General features: G+C 36.9%; 1 protein-coding gene across 1 annotated transcript in view; it reads right to left on the bottom strand.

Moving 5' to 3' along the window:
• Positions 1 to 20997, bottom strand: part of PPFIBP2 (PPFIB scaffold protein 2) — an 83911-nt gene that overhangs the window by 44103 nt on the left and 18811 nt on the right. Inside the window, exon 3 of the mRNA XM_029086456.1 lies at positions 4048 to 4137. Within this exon, the coding sequence (XP_028942289.1) occupies positions 4048 to 4137 (90 nt within the window). The remainder of the gene's footprint in view (positions 1 to 4047; positions 4138 to 20997) is intronic.

Raw genomic sequence — 20997 nt, 5'->3', positions numbered from 1 at the left:
CGACCTGCTCTATCAAGAAAGCAAATTTTTCACTCTTACCTATATTTTGCTTCAACTCCGCCCTCTGCCCCCGCCTTCAATTTTTTTAAAAATTTTAATATAAAAAAGAAAGAGCATTTCTAGAAGAGATGGAAGACTACCTATAGGTACCAAGTCAGTTCATGAAAAAGACTGGAAAATTAGAAAGCATCAAACAAGAACATACAATACTAAAAATATTTTAACTGGTTTTGGAGCATGAATTTCCATTTCAGGTTCTGTTGGCGTTTCACTCCCTAAAACGCAAAAACAATAAAACTGTTCATTCGGAAACCAACCAATTACTTTACTTCTTACAAGAACAGAAAAAGAGCTTACCTATCAATAAAGCGTTCTGAAGTTATAAAGAATGCAATGAGCAAAGGGCATGTTTTAGCAGTGGCAAAGATCTATTCCAAGAAAAATTCCCAGGCTTTGCAAGCCAAAACATGAAAGCAAAAGAAGTGAGATACAGACAATGAATCCCAGGAAAAGAAACAATAAGCAATACTGGTAAAGAACTGTGGGAATGGCGGTACAGACCAGTGAGTGTGTAATAAGAAAAGCCCAGCAGCCCAAGTCAAAGCTTGCAAAGCTGAAAAAACTATGCTCAGGATAATACTAAAATATATGAAAAAACCCACAAGTGTTAATTTCTGTGTTAAGCAGCACATACACTCTGTACATTAATTTTTACAATTTATTTATATAAAGGCCTTGATTATACAAGGAAAATATTATCTCAAACAAAAAAGCAACCTTAGGTGTTTAAACTCCTGTTTGAATGAAATGCATTAACAAAAACTTATTTATGTTCTCACATCCAACCCTGCAAGACCTTTATTTAAAGGGAGATGGGGGAGGAAGTACAGTACGTGGATGTGAAACAAAGATGTATCCACTATGCAGCATTTCTAAAACCCAATCAATGAACAACTGAGTTCACTGCAGGGAAGCTGCAGAGGGAGTGACTGGGTGATCTGTACTTGTTTTACCTGCAAACAATGATGAGCACACCTGTGAATGGAACATCAAAAAAAGAAAAAAAAAAGAGGAGTTTTTTTATGCCTTTAGAGTAGTTGGCTCTGAATGCAGGATGAGAGATGATAGGAAGGAGTGGGTGGAGGCAGATGGCAGTGGGACAAATCCAAGCTGGGGCAGGGGGAGAACTCCCTACAAGGAACTCTGTTGCTTATGTAATTTTTTTCTCCCATCAGATGAGTGATGGTAGACAAAAATCCCCCTGTGAGGTCAGAAAGCAAGAATAAACAAACTGAATCCTCTCCTTCAGTCTGGTGCAGGTTTCAGAGAAAGAAAACAAGCTCTACTTAAAGGGTTGGGTTAGCATTGTAACCTGTAAGGAAAACTCTGTACGTTAAATGTGACCTGCAAAGGAATTTAGTAAAATCTTAGCAGCGCTAGAAGCATGTGTTGGATGTTCCAGTAGTTTGGCTGAGAGGCACATGAGCCACTTTGAGCTCATATTTTCCCGTCTGTTCTGGATCACATCTGCCAGACTCTTCAAGGAATCAGTAGGCTGCACACAGAACGTAACTCCAGCATATGCTACGCTGGCAAGCCCATCTTGCCTTAGCAGTGCAACATCCACAACAGTCAGCCCGTATATTTTCTATAAATATTTCTAAAAATGAGGCATATTGAACAACTAGATAAAAATGAAGTGGTATAATGATTTGAAATGTCTTTATGGGAAAGAAACAACCAAAACAAACACCTAAAGATGGGAATTAGATCCTATATGCAGGCACTGAGCTATAAGAAAGTATCCCAGATGCTGCAGCATTTCCAGCCTCCACTACAGACTGAGCAGTGGAAGCCGGTTTCAGGGTGCACTGTTTGACACAGTCTTGGGGGACAGAGATAGCCGGCACTACCTGTGCCTTGTACTGCTTCTCCTGCAGCAAATCTCATGCAGGACTGGAGTGCTCCCAGCCTCACATTCCCTACAGATTACAGCTACGGACCGCAGCCACCGGCAGAATGCAACATGAGCTATAGAATAGAGGTGCTCCATTTCCCATCCCTTTGTCATCCTTCATGCCAGTGGTCACACCCAGGAGCCAGGTTTGTACCAGCAGACTCCCTCAGGCCAGTGTAAACTCAGCATGGGACTTGCCTGTGTTCCTCATATTCAACTGCCTAAACAGAATATGCAGAACTGGTGTGAACCAGGTTGTAACCCCAGCTCCATCTCGGCACCTTTTTTGTTGTTGTTGTTGATGATGATGTTCACCTACTAGAGTGAGGTTTTCATCTATCTTATTTGCCTGTGGTTTTTAAGAGTTCTACTGCAATACCATACAGTGGGATAGGAAAATGCATAAATATTGACTAAGCCTCTTGATTTGATGGGAGTGTGATGGGGGTAAAAGGAAAGGGAGAGACAATTTCTACATCTGATTTTACTACACTACTTTTAAGAAAAACTAGACAGGTCTCCAAACTATGTCATAAAAACCCTTCTCTGTGAGTTTGGCTGTCTGCATTCCATGGGTACCTACTTATGTGGATGAAGAAATAGTTACTAAAAATCATCAGGACAAAGACAGGAAAAGTACATACTGACCAGTAGCCTAGAACAGTCTTCAGGAACGTCCACAAAAGCTGATACACTTTGAACACCAACATTCTGCCAAATCTGTACAAGCCCATTAGCCTGCATGAACATCAACAACCGTCTGTATAGCATGAACCACATCCAAGACAACAGTGGCTGCTACATCCAGACAAAGATTACAGGACTATACACATGTGATGAAACAAAGGAGGCCTTCAGGGACAAAGGTGCATCAGTACAGCCCTCTGCTGCTGAGTAAACATCTGGGTTTGGCCCCCTACTTGTTGCTGCAATTATGAGCTGCTTTTGTGTGTGAGTGAACTGTGTGAGAAGTGAATATACTGTGTGAAAAGTTGTTTGCCATTATTAATAGAATCAAGATGTTACACTTAATAACCATTTGATTAATTAAAGGTGTTCTAATAAGTGTATCAATTGTGATGTTGTCTCCCTTGACCTGATTCCCTGTCAGAATTCCAACCAGACATTTGTTTTTCATTCAGGATTTTTTTTTTTTTCCTAAATTTGGTAATAGCAATTTTAGTTTAACAATAATGAAAAAAAACAGCCGAGCCTAAGCTTACATCTCACAAAACATTTATTGTTTATTTAACAACAGCAGTGAGAATTCTGCTCAGTAAATTAATGCAAGTGTGAACAGAACATGCAGGATAAAACATGCTTACAGAAACTAGTAACTGAAAGTAGGGAGAACACCTACCCAGTATAGTTTTGTTTGATATAACTATATATGCTTATGATATGCATAAGTGTAAAGAGAAAGGATGTGAAAAGATCATTTAAAGAATCTCCAGCTTCAGTTTTAAAAGCACGTATGTACAGTTTAGTAATAGTGAAAATATCCAGAAAAAAAATTAAGCTTTTTTATTTTAAGTTGTACACATGTGTTTTCTCCAGATGGAAAACTTACATGGATCAGGGGATCTGTTTGTAAAAGGCTTGGTAAACTGAGAAACGGGAAACGTGGAAGAGTTTAGGCATGCACTTTACTGTCAAATTTTCTTTTCCTCCCTTTACCTCTCCCTTAAGCTTTTTGATGATGTAAAGCAACTTTGGTACAATATACAAGCAGGAAAAATATCTGTTCTATCTACCTGACAGTCTTCCAGTTAATTAAAAATTGTGGAATGCAGAACCTAGAAAAATTAACTGGTACAACCTAGCAAACCTAGAATGAAAACCACTGCCACAGCATTGTCTTGGGACTTCACAGCATTATTTTTAAGTTGTTTTTTTTTTTTTTTCCTTTGTAATTCTTCTCCCTCTTACTGCTGTTACTCCCCTCTTCTTTATCATGAAACCAATCAGATGGATTACACAAATTATAAATTAATTCCTGATATCAGGTACATTTGGTGACCTGCTAACATTTGTTTAACAGAAAATACTCTGTCACTTCAGTTTTTTATCACGTTCTCTTCAAGACATACCTGCAGTATGAGCGACTCTTTGTCACCTTCTAATCGTGCCAGTCTTTCTTGATAAGTTTCATTATTAGATGAATGATGATTCGCCTGTGACTGGGGGAAAAAACGTGCTATGAGAATTTTTACAGTTAATATTAACATTTCAAGCAATAGTTTATAGCAAGAAAAAATATATGGAGTGGTTGTTATAATACAAAAACATGCAAAATGTGTCTACAGATCAAAACTGTTTATTTCATACACATTAAGCCTTTTGTATGTACCTTTTTTTATCTGGATTTTGAATACTTTTCAATTTCCAGCAACCAAGAATGGTACAGGAATAGATTTGATATTTTCTAGCAAATTATCATTCATTGGGAAATGCCACCTTATCAAGGCAAAAAACATTTAATTTGAAATATCTGGTCTCAACAGTTTGCCAAAGTCAAGGAATCTTGGTGTTTATTTGTAAATGATAAAAATTGCCATATGTACTACACTATACTAGAAATTACTGAAAGAAAAGTAAAATTTTTTGTTATCAATTAACAAATTATTTATTAATCAAATTCTTATCAGGAACTACTCTAGCTACCTAGTCACTTTGGGATTTCTAAATAGCTCTAAGGAGCAAGACCTTCTGAAACATGGCCTATTCCTCACTATTATGTCCAATATCCTATGAATTTTAATACTCCAGAGAGAAACATCACAATTGGAAAAATAAAAAAAAAAAACAACAAAACAAACCAACCCCCTGCAGATTTATTTATTTTTAGAAGTTTAGAAGAGTCCCATAGCTTCATCCTGCATACTAAAACATTGTGTAACTGTGGGAATGGAGCTGTTTGCTCAGAGCACTGAAAGTAACATGAGCCCTTAGTGGTTCATTTCCCAGCTCCACTGCAGCAGTGCCTTTCTGCTGGGGAATAAAACACTTTGGTTGGCTTTTCACCTAACACAAGAATCCAACTTCACTGAGTTCCCTTCAGCTACACTAGTCTGCAGCTGACTACTCATTTATAGCTACTTGTACAATGACACCAATATAATTATAATGCTCACCCCCAAACGTCCTTTCTTTTTCAACTGAACATTTATGAATAGGATTTTTAAAAAATATTAAATATATTGTTTCTTGATCTCCTCTGAAGTCTACGGGCCCAAATGCAAAATAGATGATGAAAATAAACATGGTGCTAATGAACACAAATCAAGAAATAAAATATTTCTTCAACGAAAAGACATGTTTGGAGCCATAAAGTGTTGAACTAGATATAAGTGTGGTACCTTTATAAGCTAAGCTGTGAGGAACTTGGCACCCTTGTCTCTGATAATTTTGGGGAGGAATTGAGAGAATCACAAAGACACCAACAAACAGGACTGAAAGCTGTCTGAATAGATCATCTCGTTCATTATTACATCCTAGGACCAATGATTATTTGCAATTTTCTTGTCTTGCCTACTCCTGAAGACCTCCAGAACTGGATTACACAGCCTCCTCAGACAACCTACTTCTTAGCTACCCATCATTAGAACATTTTTCTTAATGTGTAACCTGAATCATCATCTCTTTAACTTCAACCTACTGGTTCTTATGATACCACCATAGACTAAAAAAAAAGGTCCTTCCCTTCGCTTCAGAAATCTTTTACATATTTGAAGACTCTGTGTAGACCTCAAATTAGCAGGTCTGTCTTTGGACTAAAAAAACCACAATTTTTTCTTTCTTTTCCTCACATGTTAATTTTTCAAGACCTGTTTTATTGCTTTCTTTTGGTTCCTCTTCATCAATTGTTCCTTGACTTCTTTTGAAATTAAGTGCCAAGAGGAGACACAGGACTGTGGCTGAAAATGGCTAGAGCAGAAAAAACCTTTTCACAGACCCTTGGGCCATACTTTTCACAAAACTGATATATTTTCAGCCTAGGACCCATAACGTCCAGATCCTTTTTAATGCTCTTATTTAGCTAGCATTCTGTTCTTCATCCAGTGTTCACTCATTGTTTCTGCTTAAATGTATAACTTTGCACTAGTCTATACTTAATTGTGTCCTATTATTTATACTCTTTTACTATGTATCAGGCTCTGCTTAAGTTTTAATCATGTCTTTTAGCATGACTGCAAAGCCCCTAACTGGAATCACCTATAAATTCACTAGGCTTGGTCCTTATTCCCTGTTCTGTAGTGTGAAAAAGAACACCAAAGAACAGAATATGCAGAACCTCACTTCACACCTCACTTATCAGCATTCACTGTAAAAAGAATATGTTAACTCTACTCAGAATACACATTTCTCACTAGCTTTTGACCAGTTTAAAATAGGTACAGCTAAGATTCAAGACCTCACAGAAATGGTTCTAAATATGCATATACAGAAGTCTCAGACAAGTTAGTAAGTTCTACGGTGGCACCTGTAAGGAGCTCGCCCACTGTATAAGTACGTAATGCCCGTAAAGGAATGGTGACTTCACTCCCTCTTCTTCTCCTAATTGGTTTTAATTTTTTAGAATTTCTGTGTTCTAACATCTCTGTCCATCTTTTTCCTAACAGCACAACGTAATTTTTTCAAGCCTTCTCCTTTTATTAATTAAAACCACCCACCCACCCCCAAGCCCCTTGCTGTGTTTATAAAACATGCACCTTCAGTTTAACTTAGGCCCCTGGTATTAAAAGTTGTTCAGTCAGTCAGTCCATATGGTCTTAAAGTTCATTCCTTAACTTTCGTAGTGCTACAATGAAAATAAGGAATCCGTGTAAGTAAACAACACGCATTTCTGTATGTCTGCCTAGATAATCCTTTGACCTCAGCTATGCACGCTCAGTCATACTGCCAGCCATTCTGCCTGGGCTGTTACTCCACTTACAGAGTGAAGTCATGTACTGTACTTCAGAATCCAAAATCTTTAGCCTTGGTGGCTATGTTTCCATTAGGGTTAAAACTCCATTACATACAATTAAATGAGTTTTTTCAACAGGGAGCCCACAGGCCTTCCCCACTATGTCTCTGGCTCACACATAGTGGTAGGGGAGACTTTCCTGCACCTAGGACATCAAGTATTCAGGGAAGAACAGCACACTGCTAGGCAGGGAAAGATTCTCTTATACAACAAAACCTAGTGATGAAGATTGCCTAGTCATTCTGCACCCTTTCTCCTGCCATAATTTGCTATTTATCTAGGCTAGATTTAAGAAATATACCTGTAAGCACTTGTTCAACCACTCCCCCCTAGCCTTACAGGCACAGTGAGTTAAATTTCTGACAACACATTTTTATATAACCAATCTGTCATGACTGCAAAACAGAGTTCAACATTTTATATAATCAGTAATTAAGAATTAGTTAAACACCAAATCACAAATAAGGTATTTCACTACACTCATATTTACCAAATGTATAGCCTCCGATGATGCCTGCTGCACTGAGTGACTGTGAAATATCCTCTGCTGGAAGTCCAATACTCAATACCCATGTAAAATCTAGTGAATCACACCCATGTGAACAGAAAGGAGGGAAGAAAAAACAAATAAACCTTGCCAATAGGTGAGCCAGAATGTGCTCAGATAAGTACAGTAGACAGCAAATGACCTGCTAAATGAAAGTGGTTGATTGACACACAGCAGTTGTTTAAGACTTGGGAAATCTTTGTGGCATGCATAAAGACAAGATAAAACAATGTAATATGAACCAAGGCCATCTGTGGATAGTTGGAGTGCATTCTGCAGTTGTGGAAGTCAGTACGGAGAGGAAACTGAGCAAATGTAGTTAGATATCACACGTATCAGCAGCAACTGAATATAGAACCTGTAACACTGAAGTCGTAAGACTACAGACCACTCAAGCTGGTGTAAGAGCTCACAAATAATAAACCCTAAACTTGTGTAACCACATGACCAAAAGGCTGAATCACCAAGATTTTCCACAAAGATGTTATTTCAGAAGATGTAGCCTTAAAGACCAAAAATCATTACCTGAGCTCCAAAAATTATAAGCTAAATATTTAAATTCTATTTCTTGTAATGGAAGAATGAAAGAAATTGTATAAAACATGTAAAACACATGGTAACAAAATAGAAGGAAAGATATACTAAGATATGGTGGCTGAAACTACCTTCATGGTAGTATCACTGCAGATGAAAAGTCAAGTGTATACCATAAAAACTTTGCCTAAGGGATAGGAAAAATTGTTTTCATTGCAAAACAATTTATTGAAACACCTGTATTATAGTCTCCATAAGATTTCAGATCTATTTTAATGCCCACCAGACTGCACTAGATATTAACATAAAATGTTTCCTCAAACAATTCAAAATCAACTGTTTCTCCCAGTTCTAAGGGGGGGCGGGGGGGAAAAAGGCCTTTGCATTCCATCACTTGCTCCAGCTTCTTTAGTATACAAATCTCGCTCTGGAATATGCTCTGTAACTCAGACAAAATATTGGTAGCTGTTGGAAAACTGACTAAGTATCACTTAACATGATCAAGTCATTATAGAGCCCTTTTCCAAGAAAAAGACTTAAATATTCTTCCAGAATCTATGACATAAAAAAAACCAGACTTCAGAGCTTTACTTTAAAATGGGGATTCCACAGCTCTACTTTAAAATGGGGATAATCAGGAAAAATATAAAAAGGCATGGAAAGAAAGGGAAGAAATGTTTGATTGACCCAGTTAGCTACCATAATTTTCAACAGCCTTCTCAGAGCCTGGTAAGCATGGAATATTATGTTTTCTTGCATGTTATTTTAATAGGAAACAATTCAGAAACAATGCAGCTCGTTGTCAGAAGACAAACACTGTAAAGTGGTTCTGTACAGATGTTCTGTTCCGAAGCTTCTGTAACAGAACTTTTAGCTGAATCTTGACAGGCTGTACAAGTAAGCCCCTTAAAGCAAGCACATATGCAAGATAATAAAACTGAATACAGGCCAGTTTATGTTCTCCTCACAGTTGCTGTTTCAGTTTCAGCTCAAAGAATTTCTAACACAGCTAATTTTAAAACAAAAAATACCAACTTCTGAAGTTGACCAGCAGGCTGTTACACAGAAATTTGTCACTAATACCACAGATCTTATATTGGGCTGTGGAACGGGGGAGGAGCTGGGAAAAGAAACCCGGCAGTCAGAGTGGTGATTTGTAAGCTTTTTCATCAAGTCACCCGCCTCTTTTAGAAGACAGATTATGTCATAACTCTCCTCTCTTCTTCTTCAGTCACATGAATCACCTTCAGTTCCACTGATAATTGAATAATATGCCTGTGGCAACTATAATACTTGCATTAATGGGGAAGATTAGGGACATGCTTGAAGTATTGTCTTTTGTCCCAGTTTAGAAGCTGAAAACAAGGAGTAGAGCCAGCAGAATTCAACCAGTCAGTTTTCCTGCAAACCACTATCAGCAAAAGAATGTAGTATTATATTTCAATACAAGAAAATGTACACTATAGACTTTTTCCAGCTTATTTGGAGTTGATAATATTTCAAAGAGTATGGACTTTCCATCTCTTTATTAATTTTTTTTTTTTTTTATTACTGTGACTCATAACATCTAACAGAATAGATGTTATGAGTCACAGTAGTTGCTATTGTGCAGTGATGAGTGAGTACCCTACCCAGTAAACATTTTTATTTTGGCATCTGACTATGGATGTAATATAAATTTAATCTCTTGGCATGTTAGCACTACCTCAGATACACACCCATCTGAATATATGTACACTCACTCAGTGTACTTGAGGAGGAGGAAAAGGCTGGAACATGATTTCTGGATTTGTAATTCTTACCTTTCATCTGAATACAATTAATAAACCAAAACCAGGATTTTCTATTTGTTGTTGTTCCTTGTTGGTTAAGTGAAAGTGGCAGTCATTTTGAAAAAGCTAACAGCATATAGCCTGAAATTAAATAAAGACAGAGCTAGGTAAATTTCTGTAGTCCTTAAAATAAAAGATCTTGACCAAATATTTATATTTTATCTGGATAATTTTTTCTAATACTAATGTTTATTTTCTCCTCCAGACAGTTACTTTACTTGAAGGAAGATATCCTTAAAGAAGTCATGAGTCACCCTCAATATCATGAGCTTAATAGCTGTAGCATGGGTTTGGTCACTTCACCTCTTGCTAGTACAGCTTATGAATATCATCCAGAGAAAGGAAAGAAAAACAAAATAATAAAGTATACCTATTTCAGGTCAGCCATCAAGTCTGTGCTGCATGCACTTCAAAAGGTAAGTCTAAAGCAAGCTACAAGAGTCCTCAGACGCCTCCACTTCACATGAAGGCATTTCTCTTTCAAAATAAGACAATTCACCACTGTACAAAGTTTTGCAGAGCCAAGACACTTTTCATTTTGCTGCACTCCATCCACTGTAGTTCAAATAGCTCAGTTACAACGTCCTTAGAGAGCCCATAACACTGTTTGTAGTAAACATTAGCATTTATTTTTGTGATGCTTGTTAATAATTTGTGGTTATACCCACATACCTATGTACCAAAATGGGGGTTGTGCCACTTTTATTCAGAATGGTGTGTTCCAATTAAGGCCAGATGGAAAGATAAGAATAAAGCAACAGGACAACAGATGAGATTGTATGTGAACCCTCTAACCCAAATCCCTTGAGAAAACCAAAGAAAGTTTGCTGAAGATGAGACACTTTCAGGTTCAGGTAGTGGGGTGTGTCTCAGGATCCTTAGCTTGCAACAGACACTTTGAACAGTGACAGATTTATGCTTAGGCCTGGTAAAAGAACCCAACACCAGTTATCTGCAAAACGCTTCCCACAAACTGCCCACCAACTACTTTAGAATTACGCTGCTGCCTTAATTGTAATGTTAGAAGTGCGCTGTATATACACAAGAACTTTTCCATATCCTTCTAGAAGCCCTGTGACCTCCTTAGCTGGACTTTGTGTCTTTTACTAACAAGGTATCTTTGAATATCTGCATTGTTACAAAGTCTTATAACGCAGCATGAAATCAGGGCGGTACTATGTGCCTATGTCAGATATCATTCAGCTTCTCAGCCGGAACAAGCTAACCGAGATGGTTCTGAAAGTGCCCAAGTTTCACATACCACGAAGTTCAGTACCGCTGTACCCATTGCAGAGTTTTGTCTTTCTTATATTAGGTAAGATATTATCAGAGAAAGTTCTTTCTCTTGTGAGAAATACTACTGCAGACTAATATTTTTTTATTACTGGTAAAAGGCAGAAAAAAGCAAAATGGAGAAAAAACAGTAAACAAAGAAAATACATTAGCTGTGCCTCACATACTACTGCTTAGACAAGGCTAAATCGTTTTTCAGCTCCATCCATCTGCTTTTACATTTTGCTGTCAATACCTATTGCCATTCTTGGTACAGCAATTTTCACAGGTAATTTTAACACAAAGAAAGTCCAATGGAAAGAGCCGAATTGTGGTGACACTTTATTTCAATTTTATCTAAATATTTGCTTTGTCCTTGCTGCTGTTGCATGATGCTACTATACACGTTACATTGCAAGACTACAGCTTAAAACCAGATCCTCTGTTCTAAGCATCTGAAAAGAGCAGTTGTATCTGTCATTTTGCCTGCCTGGATCTCGTGATCTCAGTGTTTGTTTGCTGCCCTAACCCAGTCCAAGCCACAGATACCATGCAAATCTAGCTTAGCCAACAAACTGCAACATCAAAACTGATCCTGGTCTCTGAAGTGATTTCTGCTAATGTTGAAATTGGAGCCAGCTTTGGCATACTTCACCAAGGGTTTATGGAAGTCTGTTGCAGTAACTCTCTGTTAAGAGCCATTTGTTACTCTGGAGGGTACTCATACTTCCATTATCAGCCAAAGAGCAACAGTTTATGATTGCAGGGCCTGAAATATTTATATGCTCTCACAACCAGTGCCAGACATGTGATACTAGGATTCTTGAACATGAGAATTAAATAAGCAACTTAGACTGTTTCAACTTTTCAAAAAATCACTTGTCAAAGGAATTTGGGAGCAGACTGCTTAAGTTCTCCTGGGAACAATGCAATATCATTTTCAGTTCTCTTCCCTTCCCCCATATGTGCTCACTCCTTTAAAGAGCCTGCAAGGAAAAGCAGCTGTATTGATATTGTCCTTTATGTACCCTATATAAAAGGAATTATATGCAACTACATTAATAATATTATTAATTTTTTGTAAAAGCCTGTGCTACATTTGAACACAATATTCTTTCTAAAAATAGTCCTTGAAAATCATCCCAAACATATCCTCTGTTAACCCCTGCAAATCTGTGAACATTTCAGTGTGAGACTTTCTTCACTGAAGCTATTTCTTGAGCCTTTTCTCATTATGCTATTGCCCTCAGTGTACTCCGAATGCCACACAACCTGATCACAGCACACCTTAGCTTTTTCTAAGTAAACCTATCTTTTAGAAATTAAATTTAAACCAGGAAACAGGATTGGCAGACATACTGTATTCAAAATCTCATTTAAATAAAAAACCACTAAAAAATGATTTAGCTTTAAATGCACAGAGCACAGGTTAAACTAATAGTATAATGTTACCAACTGCTACTTCCTGTTGTCTCTTCTCCTTCACTATCCCACTCGCTCCTCTTTTAATCCCCTCACCATCCACACTCCAGAAATGTAAGTTTGCAGAACCTCATGTAAATATTTAGTAAATTAACTTCAAGATTCTCACGCTTTTATTAAAGACTGACAATGTATCATTAATATTTTATATTCATTCAAGAAACTACCCAAATTAAAGTTCCTAATCACATTTCACGTAAGTATTTACTCACATTGTATGTTTATACAGCTAGTAAAAAGTTAGAGTGCATGTGCATATGTATTCATGTGCATTTTTAATCCAGTGCCATACAGAAACACAAACGGTGTGCATAGAATTTTCAAGAAAAGTATACACAGGTTAAAACAGATTTTAAAAGTATAATGAGAGGATATGCTGCTTACATGACACACAATTAAATTAATGTTGTAATAAAAACCCTAATATACTGTGAAGGATCAATTCACATCTTATTCATGGATTTTTGAAAAGTGACTTTTCTAAGGTGACCACACAACTGCACAAACCTGCTTTTTTCTTTTATAGGAAGACAAAAACAATCTTACACAAATAATTCATGTTCAGAGAGTTCATCACAAAGTTTGGATTTTAACAGCACTGTCTGTTTAAAAAAAAAAAAAAAATTATCAGACTAACATGCCCAGGAAAAAAGTACCACCATTTTTATCCAAAACAAAGGCATCCTAAAAGATCTCATAAAGTTACTCCGATGAAGAATTAAGTGAAGAACTAGTGCAAATAATTTTTCATTTTAAAGCACAACATGATAAACAACCTACTCTCCCTTTTTGCCACACATTCCCACACAGGATTTGCTTTGTTGCATTATAATCTCAGGAAAGCACGAGCACTTGCTAGGATCTCCTGCCATTTGTTCAAAGTCTGATCCTAGAGTTTCATTTTTAAAGACAAAGACAGCTGATTCTCTCCCCCCTCCCTAAGCCTCCTCCTCCTACATGAAGAAACATCTTTAATTCATTTCTCATAAAGAAACTTACAATATTTTATGTCTGAGGCACTCAAAACGTTTCCTTTCGCAAAGCTGAGAATTCTGACTAAGATTTGCTAAAGCACATTTACAAAGAGAAAACAAAGCCCAGCAAATCACTTACCCTCTTTAGCCACGTGAAGTGCTTGTAAATATCAATGTCACCATCCATGCTTTGGGCCCATCTCAGCAGTCACATTCCCAGGGTTAAAAGCAACTTTTGGAAGCAAGCGCACTGCTTTGTTCTACAGAATATAGCTGGGACTTTTTCCCCTTTCAATCCTCAACTTCTAAAACCTTGAATGCGTTTTCACATTTTAAGCTAAATCTTCTGCCTCTGTCCCACGGTTTTATCCCAAATGCTTCTCACAGATGTATATATAACACACAACTGTATAAACTTCAGACTCTCCCCCAAACATCTGGTTTTTTTAAACAGCAGATCAGTTAGCAACAAGAACAATGTAACTCTAAAAACTTCAAAAATATAACTCGCTGAATGATCTTTAAAAAAGGATCTTTCAAGAATAGTATAAATCTGCAGAAACTGTTCCCTTTTAGTGTTGAATAACAAGCTAAAAATTATTAAGCTGTCACTGAGAAACTATTTCCAAGTAATGCCTTCTCTGGCTTTCTGTTTCAAGACTGGCTGGAACTCATTACCAAAGACCCCCTATTTCCTGTCTCTGTTTTACTCCCTGTTTATCGTAACACTACTCAGCCTTCTCAATTTATTTCAGGCTCAGACTAAACCTAAAAATAAGTTCTGCTCTTTGAATTACTTGCCTGTCCTCTCAAAAGACATTATAAAAGAGGAGGAATTCCAGGACGATCCTGTGGATGAGTTAATTATCCCATAAATACTGTTATTGCCAAAGAAGCAATTTTCCATCTTAACAAAAGATGATGATACCCTTCTAAGATTTTTGTCTGCTCCTGTTGAAGCTGAAGTCTCATAGCATGGCAACTTTTCAAACTTGCAACATTAAGATAAATGCATATGCAAAGCAATGCTCTGGCAAGAAGGGAAGTTTAAAAGTGCTGCCTGTTACTGTGGTGTCCTCTAGTGCCTCCACATAGTAGTTATCATTAAGTTCTAATTTTTCCCAATAAACTCCAGTTTCCAGTGTTTTATCTTCCACTAGTTAAAAGTGGCTTTGGCTTTAAACTGGCCAACTGATTCTTCTACACACAAAACAACTGCTTGGGCAAAGCCTATTAATACCAGAACACAGCTGTCCCCATGGTATTTTTGTGATGATCTCAGAACATTTACTTATCTCCCCATTTTCTTCAGTTTCTGTAGCCAAACTCACTCCTGCATTTAAGGCGAAGTAAAACAGCAATTTCAAAGAACCAGTGTCAAAGTTGCCCATTATACTAATGATATATACAAAGAATTCAAAGTCTGAAGCTGCATAATGCCCTGAAAAGCAGTTCTTACAGGGACCTTAGTCATCTACCCATATTCCAAACTGTGGAAGTCATAGATACATGAAGGAGTTTCTTCAAGGAATATAGGATTTTATTATTTCAACCACTCTTGATCCTTTTGGCCTGACAGATGTCTTTTTAGAATCTTCCATGACATAAAGTAAGAGGGAAGAACATAAACCTAGACTTCCAGCTTTCTTCATGTATTTATTACCCATTGTTACTTAAAGTCACGTGACAAAAAAAAAATGAAAGGTTTTTAAAAAGTTAGTGCTACAAGTCTTACAAAGGTACTAGGATATCTAAAATCACCAGTAAATGTGACAAGATAAAAGAACTGTCAGCTTCCAAAAGTGAACAATGCCACAAGACAGATGTTAAGAGAACTCGGGTTGCTCTGTAAATATAATGTACTTATTCTATGCTGGTTGTAGAAGGTTTTTTTCTATCTTAAAGTTGATGATAGTAGCTATTTTTAAGAGCTCACACCACCTAGCAAAACTTTAGTACATTGTTAATGGTCGATTTAAAAAAAAAAAAAAAAAAAAAGATACACTTACAATAGTACAGTTCCCTGTGCATGACAGCCTCTGTCATGGCTGACAAACTGAAGACTGAATAAGGGTTCTCTTGACATTAAAACACAAACTCCTTACAGCTTAAGGCATTTTTTCCCCAGAAAACTAGTTATCTAACTATGGAGAACAGCAAATACATCCAACTTTATCCCAAAGTATTGTATATTCCATAGCACCACTACTACTGAGTCCCGAAATCCACATTTCATCCTTTTCAAAACATAGGCTCCAGGACTCTCATTTCAGGCTTATTTAGGGAATACCTCTCTTAAAGCACTCCACTACGCATAATCTCTTCATGATTTTGTTTTTCATTTAACAAAACTACAGGAAAACTGTATTACTCCACTTAAGAGTGCCTCAATGTAGCGTCTGCAGCTAGGTGAGTATCCATTTCTCCACTTAAAAGTATTTAAAATTACAAACCTACCTTATTTCTGCCTTGTCATTTGTCCTGGATTTCATGCAAAGGCCTCTTGATTCTGTTACATTCTTCCTGATTAAAAGGTAAACATGTCTGAATTTTCCGCATCTTATCAGCCACTAATGTTGACAACATACATTCCAGACAGTCACATGTTCACTTTTAGCCTGTCACCTGCATGCTGAGCTTTACATCCTGCTTGAGCTTTGGCCTGAAAAAGTTTCAGACACCAACTGAATGCAAATCAATTGCCCCAGATTTGCTTAGAATACTTTTCCGTTTTGCTGGGAAAGCAAGTTAGTTTCTCTGGGCAGTGTGAAAGTAAGGAAAAGAGGTTGCAATCTGGGGATTGCTTCATCTGGTTACCACTGTACATTTTTTCTTGTTTTTAGGAAATCCACGTCTGTGTGTAGCTCTTCACTGACCACTAACTTCTAGTTCAATGGAGTATTTAAAAAAAACCCAGAACAAACAAAAATCCCTGACTATCACTGCAGTATCACCACCCTCAGGTATTTTTACCCCATGGAGAGAGAGAATGATATAGCTATTACTTCCTTCCCCCACCAAATTGTTTATTTTCTCCAGTGCTGTCTCCAAAAGTAACTGAAAAAAACCCCTACACATTATAGCACTATAAATGCAACATAGGGCACTAAAATGTTTAAAATTAACAAAGTTTATATACTCCCTAAACTGTATAAAAATCCATTGGGATTTCTTTGTCAATTCTGTACTTCCATAGAAAACTTCTGACTACTGCCACTGTGGATAGAAGTAAAAACTCCATTTGCAGAACACTAAAGGTGCTAGCCACATGAACGTCTGCCGATACATAACCCATAAAAAGCACTCAGCTAAGCAACCCATTATTTTATTAGTCAGAATGTCAGATATTTCAAACAAGATTTTAAAACTGTTTCAAATACTAAACAGACATGCTGTAACAGCTTTGAAACTGAAAGTAATGGACTACTTTAAACAATCAGTTACACTTCTCATGTCACTCCATTACAGATCTATGAAGAGACAAGAAAACAACCACAAATCCTCTTAGAACTTGGGGGAAGGGCAATCTGACTGTCTGTTGTAGTCCCTCTTCTACCAACACTGGAGCTGAGGAAGCACAGACTTGTTTTGCTTTTCTACCACTGTCCCTTTTTCTCCCACCCAGCTGAGGCCCTATGAACATTACAAAATTATATTTATTACTGGTTTTTTAGCAATTTTATTTTTTATTCGGATAAATTAGTGCTAAAACACAGTTCTTTGTGATTTTTCAGGGAAGTACAAATACAGACTATCAATAGCGTTCCTGTATTGGCATTGCAAGAAAGGTTAGAGGGCAAGGGAATAGGAAGCAGAGCAGAAGTTCTTCAGCCTCCATCAGGTCCAGGTCCTGGAGCATAGCAGCTCTCTTCCTTTTCAGCAATAAATTTTAGATCATTTTAATTTCAAAACCTATCAGCCTCTGAAAACACTAAAAGAACATACACTTGGCTTTTCAGGCCAAGAACTGAAATGACCAACTACACATCTTCCCAGCCTCATCAGAAGAGTCCAGCTGAGTATGGACATCCACCAAAAAGGTACTAATTCCCAAGAACTAGTATCAACTTTTCCTACATCCATTACTCTGTGCTCTTCCCAATCGTAGTGTTTGGGCTGCTTTGGAAACCAAAAGACTAGGACCAGATTTTAAAAGGGAAAAATTTCCTCAGCATGCCAATTCACACACCTGTCTTGCTCATGCTGCAGAAAAATGTGAGAGCTTCAGAATGAAGAAAGAGAGAGAATATGAGAATACGCCTGCACAGGAATACTTGTGTAAAAAGAAATTCAGGTCATTTGTGCAAAAGACAATGGAGGAAGAAATCCGTTTTACATGGTGAGGAACGGCTTCAGAAATCTAGATGAAGCATTTCCAACAAGATAATTAGTCTTTGAGTCTTAATCATGACTAACTGGTAATGCCTAAGTGACAAAGAAAGATGAAACTCTTGGGAAATAGTCTAGAAATAATATTATGTAGATACATGAACAAATAATCCTTTCCCAGCATAAAATGCACTGAATCCTAATAGCCTAATTCTTTGATTAAAATATGTATTTCAGAAATAATCAGACGTAGATAGCCATTAGTTCCAAGCCAGCATGGTTGACCCTCACCCTTATTGCATATTTGGGCAGAGGGAGGCAATACTTCAAACAGGTGCTGACATCTTTGGAGTCGTTCCCATCTGCAGGCTGTATGGTATCACGTATCTGTAGCACTACTATGTCCTCTCTGGTTATTGCTCAAGTCATAACTAGCTCTCTTCCCTTGGCTTGCATAAAAAATATATTACCCATACTTAGATGAAGTTACTGTTTATTAATTCATCTACAGACATTTGCACATTCTTGGCAGTTTCAAACATTCCTTGCCATATGCTGAAGTACTTTTTCCAGCCCAAGTTCTAGCAGGGCTATAACTTTTTGCTTGAAACTTGCTTAGAAGAAAATGGAGATTGTAAGAAACTTGAGCACTATGTTTTTTGCATTAAAACTAAAAAATGTTTTCTACTTAACAGAACAACAAAATCACTGTGAACACTCCCCTCAGTTGCTATAGGCAAGAAAAGAGTACACTGATATGTAAAGAAAATATTTAAATATATTGACATTCTACCACATAACATATCACAATAGTTCAGGTTTAGTTTTCAGGCTGAAAAGTTTCAAATCACTGCTGAAATTACTAAATATGCAGTAAATCAGTATATGAAACATTTGAAACAGGGTATTTACCCAATATTTGCACATACATCAATGACATTACCAGGTAACATTTTGCCTCTTCTCAGTATGACACACATCAGATTTTCTCTTTTAAATTTCAGAATGGAAAAAATTGTAAAAAAACCCAAAACAGAATAAGCTGCAAATAAACCTTTACAAGTCCTTATTTCTGATAAGAAATATTCACTATTGTCTTCTTAAGTATTCCATTATTTCAGGAAAATAAAGCACATGCTTTTCTATTTATCAAGAAGAGTAGCATGCCAACATGCCGTATAATATGTTTAAAATAGGTATACTTTGTTTCCATTTTTTAAAGGTCACAAAACCTGAAAATATATTCAGTTGCATTTTAACTAAATTCAGGTCTGTTTGCCACTATTATTTCATTCTCTTTTGGAATAATATGCTAATAATTACTTAATGGAAAATGTTTTCCGATGTTTTCTCTAGCAACACTTAAAAAAAGCAGATACTTTATAGCACTTACATTTATACATTAATGTTTGTTAAATTAACACAGTGTTATCATATTTAAATCAGTGAAAAGCAATGCAGCTGGAAATTCTAGTGATAGATCATAATGTGAAATGAAAAAGGGATACCATCCATAACATCAGACACAAAAGGAAAGATGAACTAATGTGATATTCAGCCACTTAGTGCAAAGGAAGGCACTGAAGCCAACAGCTGAAAGAGTCTTAGATAAATGGGACTGCATAAATCATATTAATGCTTTTGAAGGTTAACATGCAACTTCTGTATACAATCGTGGCTTCCTGCACAGTAGTCCTCTATTTCCTCCAGTAGTATCAAGGTGTAGATAGCCCATGCAGGTGATGATTGCCCCCAAGGGCTAAACCTCACAGTATGTCAGTAGATTACCTTGAAATCTTGGAAAACTTAACATATAAAAATACAAGCTATGCTATTATAACAGGAATACCACCTTTCTTCTATGAGTTCTCTAGCCTAAGGCCATAACACAATTATGTTTAATCACTTATGTTCATTGTAGTTTAAAGGTGGCTCTGTTAAGCATTACTGACCATTACAAAGGTGAAGGAAAATGCCAAAAACTAATCTCACATGTCATTTTAAGAAAGAGATCTAAATCAGCCCTACTCACTGCAAAGCTATTTTAAGCTTCTATTAGTTTTTCATGCAGAGACAACTTTCCTACCTCTGCTGACAGCTACTACAGTGAGCGGTCACAGTCAGAGATGATAGAGTTGACTCCCAGACAAAGCGAGAGCAGAACATAAAAAAAATTAGGCCTGGTTTAGAAAAATTCCATCCAAGCTGTGTACACCCTCTTTCCACTAGCTCCAAGGCATTCTCTGGTATTCATAAATAGCTGCATATATGAGGGACACTGCTCTACTGTTTCTTGTGTGCTGTGAATTTCTGTAACATGCCTGGGGAACTCTTGAGAGGACCAGATCTTCCAGTTCAGGGCTTCCTTGCATCATCAGCTTATTGAAAAGGAGCCAGAGCACAGTGGAAGACTGGGTCACACAACTTTCGACTCTTGACTACTGCTCAGAAAACATATCCATCTAATGTTTCAGGTTGGCAAAAATAAACATGAATGTTTACAGAATGACAGCTTTTCTGCACTGTCCCAAGCAAGCTCTACTGGTCCATTTTCAATTGCACATGTGTTAATACCACTTGGCAATGGGAAGATTCAGCTATATATAGCTCCATCGTGACTCTCGACAGTTAAGTCCCACAGTCAAATCTACCAACAGATGAATATACTGGCTTTAACTGGCATTGCTCAGAATATATTCTCTTCCCACTCAGCTGTTGCTGAAAAATTCTATTGATACTTTTATAAAAGTATGTTTTATAAAAGTATATTGAAGTGCCCTGTATAGCAGTCATTTCCTGCCTCTGTTCTAGACAGATAACTGTATAATGAATCTTAGACAAAAGTGAAATAAAGAGACTGGTGATTATGTTTCAGCAGAGCACTTTAACACATGCTTAGATTAAAACTGAATTAATTTCAAAACTTAAACTCCACCAAGTCAAAATTCTGAACTGAGATTTACTGTTTTAATCCAAGTTCCAGTGAAGACACTGGAAAAAAAAAAAAATCATTGATTTTAACACACAGTGAAAACAATCTCTTCTGAATATTAATATGACCAAATGGCAATCAAGATTATAAGAAATTTATCCTGTTTCTG

The sequence above is a fragment of the Antrostomus carolinensis genome, unplaced genomic scaffold (genome assembly GCF_000700745.2).
Source record: "Antrostomus carolinensis isolate BGI_N321 unplaced genomic scaffold, ASM70074v2 scaffold3018, whole genome shotgun sequence".
Classification (NCBI taxonomy): Eukaryota; Metazoa; Chordata; class Aves; order Caprimulgiformes; family Caprimulgidae; genus Antrostomus; species Antrostomus carolinensis.
The sequence above is the reverse complement of the archived record's forward strand: the minus strand, read 5'-3'. Positions and strand labels throughout refer to the sequence as shown.